Source organism: Ostrea edulis, chromosome 6 (assembly GCF_947568905.1).
Source record: "Ostrea edulis chromosome 6, xbOstEdul1.1, whole genome shotgun sequence".
In the NCBI taxonomy this organism is placed as follows: domain Eukaryota; kingdom Metazoa; phylum Mollusca; class Bivalvia; order Ostreida; family Ostreidae; genus Ostrea; species Ostrea edulis.
The window spans coordinates 43,970,356-43,981,074 of NC_079169.1; the positions used below are offsets into that span (position 1 = coordinate 43,970,356).

Below are 10,719 nucleotides of genomic sequence, written 5' to 3' on the forward strand. Positions count from 1 at the left end.
TAGTTAGATAGGGAAATCAACAGCTAATTAAAGAGAGAGAACTGTAGTTAGATAGGGAAATCAACATAGAACTGTAGTTAGATAGGGAAATCAACATAGAACTGTAGTTAGATAGGGAAATCAACAACCAATTAAAGACAGAGAACTGTAGTTAGATAGGGAAATCAACATAGAACTGTAGTTAGATAGGGAAATCAACATAGAACTGTAGTTAGATAGGGAAATCAACATAGAACTGTAGTTAGATAGGGAAATCAACAACTAATTAAAGACAGAGAACTGTAGTTAGATAGGGAAATCAACATAGAACTATAGTTAGATAGGGAAATCAACAGCTAATTAAAGACAGAGAACTGTAGTAAAATAGGGAAATCGACATAGAAATGTAGTTAGATAGGGAAATCAACATAGAACTGTAGTTAGATAGGGAAATCAACAACCAATTAAAGAGAGAGAGAGAGAGAGAGAGAGAGAGAGAGAGAGAGAGAGAGAGAGAGAGAGAGAGAGAGAGAGAGAGAGAGAGAGAGAGAGAGAGAGAGAGAGAACTGTACTTAGATAAGGAAATCAACAACCAATTAAAAACAGAAAACTGTAGTTAGACAGAGAAATCAACAACTAATTAAAGAGAGATAACTGTAGTTAGATAGGGAAATCAACATAGAACTGTAGTTAGATAAGGAAATTAACAACCAATTAAAGACAGAGAACTGTAGTTAGATAGGGAAATCAACATAGAACTGTAGTTAGATAGGGAAATCAACATAGAACTGTAGTTAGATAGGGAAATCAACATAGAACTGTAGTTAGATAGGGAAATCAACAACTAATTAAAGACAGAGAACTGTAGTTAGATAGGGAAATCAACATATAACTATAGTTAGATAGGGAAATCAACAACTAATTAAAGACAGAGAACTGTAGTTAGATAGGGAAATCAACATATAACTGTAGTTAGATAGGGAAATCAACAGCTAATTAAAGACAGAGAACTGTAGTAAGATAGGGAAATCAACATAGAACTGTAGTTAGATAGGGAAATCAATATAGAACTGTAGTTAGATAGGGAAATCAACATAGAACTGTAGTTAGATAGGGAAATCAACAACTAATTAAAGACAGGGAACTGTAGTTAGATAGGGAAATCAACAACCAATTAAAGACAGAGAACTGTAGTTAGATAGGGAAATCAACATAGAACTGTAGTTAGATAGGAAAATCAACATAGAACTGTAGTTAGATAGGGAAATCAACAACTAATTAAAGACAGGGAACTGTAGTTAGATAGGGAAATCAACATAGAACTATAGTTAGATAGGGAAATCAACAGCTAATTAAAGACAGAGAACTGTAGTAAAATAGGGAAATCGACATAGAAATGTAGTTAGATAGGGAAATCAACATAGAACTGTAGTTAGATAGGGAAATCAAAAACCAATTAAAGAGAGAGAGAGAGAGAGAGAGAGAGAGAGAGAGAGAGAGAGAGAGAGAGAGAGAGAGAGAGAGAGAGAGAACTGTACTTAGATAAGGAAATCAACAACCAATTAAAAACAGAAAACTGTAGTTAGACAGAGAAATCAACAACTAATTAAAGAGAGATAACTGTAGTTAGATAGGGAAATCAACATAGAACTGTAGTTAGATAAGGAAATTAACAACCAATTAAAGACAGAGAACTGTAGTTAGATAGGGAAATCAACATAGAACTGTAGTTAGATAGAGAAATCAACATAGAACTGTAGTTAGATAGGGAAATCAACAACTAATTAAAGACAGAGAACTGTAGTTAGATAGGGAAATCAACATAGAACTATAGTTAGATAGGGAAATCAACAGCTAATTAAAGACAGAGAACTGTAGTAAGATAGGGAAATCAACATAGAACTGTAGTTAGATAGGGAAATCAATATAGAACTGTAGTTAGATAGGGAAATCAACATAGAACTGTAGTTAGATAGGGAAATCAACAACTAATTAAAGACAGGGAACTGTAGTTAGATAGGGAAATCAACAACTTATTAAAGACAGAGAACTGTAGTTAGATAGGGAAATCAACATAGAACTGTAGTTAGATAGGGAAATCAACAACTAATTAAAGACAGATAACTGTAGTTAGATAGGGAAATCAACATAGAACTATAGTTAGATAGGGAAATCAACAGCTAATTAAAGACAGAGAACTGTAGTAAGATAGGGAAATCAACATAGAAATGTAGTTAGATAGGGAAATCAACATAGAAATGTAGTTAGATAGGGAAATCAACATAGAAATGTAGTTAGATAGGGAAATCAACATAGAACTGTAGTTAGATAGGGAAATCAACAACTAATTAAAGACAGAGAACTGTAGTTAGATAGGGAAATCAACATAGAACTATAGTTAGATAGGTAAATCAACAGCTAATTAAAGACAGAGAACTGTAGTAAGATAGGGAAATCAACATAGAACTGTAGTTAGATAGGGAAATCAACATAAAACTGTAGTTAGATAGGGAAATTAACATAGAACTGTAGTTAGATAGGGAAATCAACAACTAATTAAAGACAGAGAACTGTAGTTAGATAGGGAAATCAACATAGAACTATAGTTAGATAGGGAAATCAACAGCTAATTAAAGACAGAGAACTGTAGTTAGATAGGGAAATCAACATAGAACTGTAGTTAGATAGGGAAATCAACATAAAACTGTAGTTAGATAGGGAAATCAACATAGAACTGTAGTTAGATAGGGAAATCAACAGCTAATTAAAGACAGAGAACTGTAGTTAGATAGGGAAATCAACATAAAACTGTAGTTAGATAGGGAAATCAACATAAAACGGTAGTTAGATAGGGAAATCAACATAGAACTGTAGTTAGATAGGGAAATCAACAACTAATTAAAGACAGAGAACTGTAGTTAGATAGGGAAATCAACATAGAACTATAGTTAGATAGGTAAATCAACAGCTAATTAAAGAGAAAGAACTGTAGTAAGATAGGGAAATCAACATAGAAATGTAGTTAGATAGGGAAATCAATATATAACTGTAGTTAGATAGGGAAATCAACATAGAACTGTAGTTAGATAGGGAAATCAACATAGAACTGTAGTTAGATAGGGAAATCAACATAGAACTGTAGCTAGATAAGGAAATCAACAACCAATTAAAGACAGAGAATTGTAGTTAGATAGGGAAATCAACATAGAACTGTAGTTAGATAGGGAAATCAGCAACCAATCAAAGACAGAGAACTGTAGTTAGACAGAGAAATCAACAACTAATTAAAGAGAGATAACTGTAGTTAGACAGATAAATCAACAACTAATTAAAGAGAGAGAAAGAGAGAGAGAGAGAGAGAGAGAGAGAGAGAGAGAGAGAGAGAGAGAGAGAGAGAGAGAGAGAGAGAGAGAACTGTGGTTAGATAGGGAAATCAACAACCAATTAAAGAGAGAGAGAGAGAGAGAGAGAGAGAGAGAGAGAGAGAGAGAGAGAGAGAGAGAGAGAGAGAGAGAGAGAACTGTACTTAGATAAGGAAATCAACAACCAATTAAAGACAGAGAACTGTAGTTAGACAGAGAAATCAACAACTAATTAAAGAGAGATAACTGTAGTTAGATAGGGAAATCAACATAGAACTGTAGTTAGATAAGGAAATTAACAACCAATTAAAGACAGAGAACTGTAGTTAGACAGGGAAATCAACAACTAATTAAAGAGAGATAACTGTAGTTAGACAGGGAAATCAACATAGAACTGTAGTTAGATAGGGAAATCAACAACCAATCAAAGACAGAGAACTGTAGTTAGATAGGGAAATCAACATAGAACTGTAGTTAGATAGGGAAATCAACATAGAACTGTAGTTAGATAGGGAAATCAACATAGAACTGTAGTTAGATAGGGAAATCAACATAGAACTGTAGTTAGATAAGGAAATCAACAACCAATTGAAGAGAGAGATAACTGTAGTAAAGAGATCCGTTAATATGGTTGTCTAATTTACGCGATTCTTGAAGATTTTAACGGTAGATTAAAATGTTAACAAATAATGTTTATGGTTTTCATAAATATGTTTTATTCAAAAAGTTATAATAACTGTCTATTTCGTTTAAGTTTGTTTTAACATTTGTCACATATTTTTTAATGACTTCATTTGGAAGAATTAGTATTAGAAACTATGATATCGTCCTCGATAGTAAAAGGGGCGCGTTTTACAAATGACCTTACGATTTACGGCCAACTTTACATACTGGAATTTTCCAGTTTATTGTAAAATAGTTCACTCCAAATGCAAAAGATCTTTTTTAAAATGTTGAAAATTAAGCCTCAGAAAAGTTTTACTTCACTCACTCAAAGTAATTAACAGTGTAATACAATTTAAGACTTGCGACTTTGTCGTAAGTTGTTTTGTAAAACGGGCCCCAGGTGTTTTTTTTTTTTTTTTTTTTTTTTACAAATTAAAGGAACAGCGATGGGAACAAAAGTAGCTCTAACGTATGCTACACTAGTACAGTGTATAAAATGTCTAATCCGACATCTGTACAAACTGGGCCTTCTGACCTTTATTTTTATTCTCAACTTCATGTTTTCATTGTTTTTACACTGTTTATTCCAACACACTTTGTAATCCAACAAAAGTGTCTCCCATTGCATTTCGGATTAGACAGGTTTCCCATTACTAAATGTCTCCCATTGCTTGTCGGATTAGACAGGTTTCCCTGTACTTAATGTCTCCCAGTGCATGTCGGATTAGACAGGTTTCTCTGTACTTAATGTATCCCATTGCATGTCGGATTAGACAGGTTTCCCTGTACTTAATGTCTCCCAGTGCATGTCGGATTAGACAGGTTTCACTGTATTAGGATTTTTAGAGGGAAAGTTACACCACGAAATAAACTGCATGTTTGGAAGTCGATTTGCCCAATACATAACATTTTATGTTTGTTTACTACTCAGCACCGGATGACTGTTTTATTCTTATTTTTGACCAAATCCCGGGACGGCAACAGTCAAACCCCAAGAAACTTACTACGTCCAAATCACGACAAATGAAGAAACACAAGGATTCAAAATGTAAGGATCCTCACTATGATACTTGTCAGGAGTAAAATACGTTTGTATGTGTTAAAATTGTTCACTGTTAAAGCTAATATGGCATATACTGCATGACTTATACTTCTTTAGGTGAAAGTTATATCGGAGCAAACCGAAAACAAGCTAGCAGACAAAAACATCAAATACAGGACTCCCTATTTCAGGAATACATCCTGCAGTAAATATTTTGATGAATGCGTAAATGGACAGTTTTTATTTGGTATATAGTATACATACATACAAACATAAATACCAAGGATAACCCGTGAAAGGTCGAAAGCTTATTTCCAATGGGGTCCTTTGATGCACGGATGTTTGCGCTAGGGGGTCATATATGTGATATAGTTTTTGATATTTTTTTTATTCATAAAGTCATAAAGGAAAATGAACAATTACACAGACCCAAAAAGGACATTTGACCAAGCGACAGTTTGTATTTGCGAATTAGATCATTGAACGACCAAATAATTTGCGAAATGCTGACTTTAAACGAGACTGTTGAACCCCCTGAAAACATCAACTTTTTTGTCCGTAGCCTGCCTCGATCTAACGAATTCATATTTTTTGTCTTTGATATCTTGCATTGTAATGATAGCAATGTCATGATGAATGCGTTACAGTGATGAACGGTGCATATTAATCTGGATATATTTACTGTACTACCTCCATTTCATGATCAACAGCTGGGAATTCCGACAGAAGTGAAAGTAGAATGCAGGAGAATATAGAAAATAAATTTCATCTTTGAAAATACATGAGGGTATGAACTGCGATGCTTCAAGTCGGTTTAATTCATGACGAGTATACATCGAATATTCTCTACGAGCAAAACTTAATACGAAACTGAACCAAGTGTCACTAAAAATATCTATTATTGATTTGATAGCGAACATTTATCAATAAAAATATCTATTATTTGATAGCGAACATTTATCAATAACAAATGTAATTTTCACTACCAAATCTCGAACTCTTCTAATGATTCTTTTCTAAACTGTGTTTAAAAATATCAGAACATTTCACATTGTGCCTCTAACAATGTTTATTTTCAATACGGGCCAGTCCGTGTTAACACTACACATAGGGAGTGCTAATTCTCTTTTGCAGTAATGAGGTAAGGTCATACATATCCTACCACAAGAAAATACTTAAAACATAGTCTTGCTATTAGTATTAAGTACCAGTACTGCCACTACGTACAATTTAAATGTTCATCTCAATTCTAAAAAGTTGTTATCCATCGATTGTCATTATACCTGAAAAAGCTTGTCTATGAAATATTAATGATGTACAGAGCTATGAGTGTTACTCTAACTAATAAAATATAGGAATTCACACAAAATTCTAAATTCAAAATTGTAGGAGGGATTTTAACAAGTTTGATCGAATGTCTATTTAACACACCATAACACAAAATCAGTTGTCAGCAGGAACAGCGAGATGACGAAGCTGGCGTTATGTCAGCGTGTCGAGGGGGTCTTCATTTTGTTGCTGGGATTGTTTATTCTTTTTACAAATGCCGAAACAATCGCAAAAACCACAAGTTGCTTTGAAGGAGAAGGCGATTTTTCTCACCTTTTAAACTCTTCTGGCTTTGTGGCATCGCTGTCTGTCATTCATAGCATCGCCATTTGTCTTGAAATTCAGAAGTGTAAAAGCTTTCTCTACAACAGAGAAACAAAACATACACAAATCTTAACGTCCATCGAGAGCCCGAGTAGCCCAACAGCTGTAAACATGGGAAACTGGAAGTACTATGTCATTAAATCAGGCAAGTGTTTTAACTTAAAGTATCATGTCATTAAATCAGGCAAGTGTTTTAAGTGAAAGTAACATGTCATTAAATCAGGCAAGTGTTAACTGAAAGTACTATGTTATTAAATCAAGCAAGTGTTTTAACTTAAAGTATTATGTCATTAAATCAGGAAAGTGTTTTAACTTAAAGTATTATGTCATTAAATCAGGAAAGTGTTTTAACTTAAAGTATTTTGTCATTAAATCAGGAAAGTGTTTTACAGACAGTTTGTATATAACAATCGCGTAAAATATTAATCTAATTTTGCCCTTCAAAATTCATACATTGTATATTATGATAGTGAGCACAGGGAAACAGAGAATTAATTATTAGACAGAGAATATGAATTTTTTCCTTTAAGTTTTTGAAGGACTTGATAGATATGATTTTACAACTGATATGGATGTTCATCATCATCTCAAAATTCATTTAATACTGTATTTAAAAAAAATTGCGAACATTCTAAATTGCTAAACAGTTTTCCATGAACAAAATGTGTTTCAAGTAATATAAATACAGTATACATGTTTGTGATAAGATAGAAAAAGATCGGCCCCTCAAAGAATTTAAAACTACAATAATTTCGTATAACAAAATCAAACAACTCTTTCAACCAATAATATTGCGGCAATTTAACGTCAGAAATGATCTTTTATTATTTAACGAAAACGTCATATTTTGATTTCAAAGACTTCGCGATGAATATTTAAACTTTCTGCCGATGACTTTGTCTTTAGAAAGATACTTATGTAGTTACAATGGGAATCTTTTTTACGAACTCTCTCAATACACGCGACAAGAAAAATGGTAGGAAACTATTAACTTTTTCATAAAAATTTCAAAAATCCAGGAAAAGACGATCATTTAGGATGTAATTTCTTACGATAATTACCAAAAAAAAAAAAAAAAAAAAAAAAAATACATAGATAACAAAGTTCAGAAAAATGTGCATACAGTCTTCATCAAATAAAGTAAAATTAGCAAGTCGATGGGTTAAATATTAAGACTTGACGCCTTATCAGAATGGATAAAAAGCATAAGAGGGATATTAAAATCACATATTAAGTGGTTGTCTCAGATAAAACCATGCAAAACAGTCCAGAAGCACATGTAACCAATCATTGTGATATTTTGCATGGAGAACCACCTGTAGGTGTTATCTCCATTTACAAAATATTTTGTTGAAATATTCATGTACATTCTTGTTATAAAGCGCCACCTATTCAAGGCCTATTAGTCTCTCTTATAATACCAAAATACAGTATTTTTAGCTATATTTGGTGCTTGATGTCTAGATAACCAAGAAAGACAATACAGTTCTGTGAAGACATAAACAAGTACCTCCTTTGTGCTGCAATTTAAACCAAATATGATGTGGAAATTCTGTATCATACTCCAGTACTGATGCCTTCAAAAACAAAATGCTGACTCAGCATTTTTTGACTATCTTCAAAGCCCTCAGTCTTCCGAAGTAGGTCAAATTTGTGAAATTTGTGTTAATCTAATAAAAGCTCTATCATATGTTATCAACTCATAAAAATATTGAGCTGGGCAAATAATATCGTTTCTTTTGGCAAGGGTTGTAAAATGGGTACCCTCAGGAAATCTGAAAAGTCAATATAATTAACTCATGGTGATGTTTATATACTATATGCACCAATATATTAATATCAAATGAAAACAATTCATCATTATATATTTTTTTTTAATAAATATTAATGTTGAAATTGATAATTCATTGAATATTATGCAAATCATATTGATTATACACAAAAAATGTCCAACAATTTTGAAATAATGCACACATTTCATCTCGTGTATCAGATTCCCCTCTAGTTAAATCATAACAAGACAATCATAGGCCTTAATGAGTTTGCACAGTGCTCATATATATTAAAGGATTAAACATTCTTTTTGAAGAATTTATCGATGTGCAAGCTCAGGGCAATTTACTCTCAAACTAAATGAAAATGCGAAGCCCATTTATATTAAATTTCTTAATGGATGATAAGTACATTGAAAATATGGAAATATAACCAATCATATTTCTTGTCTACCTTACATGATATAGGTGCTCAAAGTTCACTAAAAATGAATATCTTAAATAGTAGGCCATGTTTGTCGCACCCCCCTTTAAATGTGTCGAACATGGTATATCATCCAACAGTCGCAATGATACATTAGACTGTATATTTCACCATACCAAAAAGTTTTAATTCATAAAACTAATATTAAGTAATTCAATTTATCACAAAAAATCGGTAATTTTAGACAATTTTCTTGTAGGGATTGACCGAAATGCAGCTTGCTCGTATTACTATAAATAAAATGAACTTGACCTATATTAAAAAGATATTACCATTGTTGAAAAGTTTTGACCCCCCTTCTGGAATATTTTTCTGATTTTGCCTGTTTTTCTCTGAGACAAGCACTTAAACACATTAATACAAAAGCATGTACAATCTATCCTTCTATGTTTAATAAACCAGAAGTGGTGAAAGAATTAAAAATGTTACTTAACGAATATGTATTGGCTCCAGCTGACCAAGCTTGTGTACGACTCATTTTTACAACCGTATTTTAAACGAACTTGGCTTTAATTCCGCAATTGGTAATTCATCTTATAAATCAATTCTGTTTTCATGGACGAAATTCATCAAAACCATGTTTCAGTTTTAAACACATTTGATATCCCAGTCAATGGAACGAATGGATATAAGTCACCATACCAGTACTTAATTAAAAAAAATACACAAAAACCCTTACAGAGATACATTGCAGGGTCTAATAAGTGCTCCCCCAGTCCTTACTCCGCACGGAAATATTTATGAGAAGAGTGGTATAAATCAACTGTGGATTCTTAAAAATTCCAAAGAACGTTTAGTAAATAATTTTTTTCCCGAATCACTTTACAAGACCATTCCTCACGATGAATTAAAGACCAGACTTTTTAACATCATATAAAGCTGTTTTTTTTCAATAAAATTGGAATGCGGAAATATTCGTATTTTGTGCTATAGTCATCCCAAAAATTACTTTCTTAAACACCACTCTGATTCTATGCACAATCACTCCGAAGTTGATAAAAAGATGCTGGAGTTCTTCATTGACAGAATTCACGTAGTTTTTGGTGACCAAGTCTTCCAACAGTCTGTTGGAATTCCTAAGGACACAAATTGTGCTCTATTGTTAGCTGATATATTTTGTATTCTTATGACTCAGAATTAATTCACAAGCTAGTTTCTATATGACAAAAAATCTCTTGCTGTAGCATTCAACTCGACATTTAGATATATTAAGGACATTCTGTCTATTAACAATATTTATTGTTATCCATACGTTGATTTCCATCGTCTTCCATATCTGCTTCATATTTGGACATTTTATTGAACATAGACGTCAATGACAAACTAACAACATGACAAAAGAGATGGCAGTAGTTTCTCCATAATCAACTTCCAATATTTGTGTAGCAATATTCCATTATCACCTGCAAATGGTGTTATGCCTCTCAACTGATTCGATACACGAGGACAAATTCTACGTATGATAATTCTTTAATCGAGGAAGGCTACTGACAAATAAGTTAACGTTACAGGGGTTTCAACAGCCTCTGTTAAAGTCAGCATTCCGCAAATTCAACAGTCGTTACAACGATCTAATTTACTAATTCAAATCATTAAGTACGGATTACTCCGTTTACCTGATCAAGATTTAGGGCTCACGGCGGGTATAAACGGTCAACAGGGATGCTTACTCCTTCTAGGTATCTGGTAAATCCAGGGGTCGATGTTTGCCTTCCTCTTGATTTTGTATTCTTTTGGGGATTATGATTTAATTTCGTTATC

The 10,719-nt window shown here is 32.8% G+C and overlaps 1 protein-coding gene across 1 annotated transcript in view; it reads left to right on the plus strand.

Moving 5' to 3' along the window:
• Nucleotides 1–10,719, plus strand: part of LOC125648441 (protein PIF-like) — a 33,962-nt gene that overhangs the window by 8,454 nt on the left and 14,789 nt on the right. Inside the window, exon 7 of the mRNA XM_048875563.2 lies at nucleotides 6,702–6,847. Within this exon, the coding sequence (XP_048731520.2) occupies nucleotides 6,702–6,847 (146 nt within the window). The remainder of the gene's footprint in view (nucleotides 1–6,701; nucleotides 6,848–10,719) is intronic.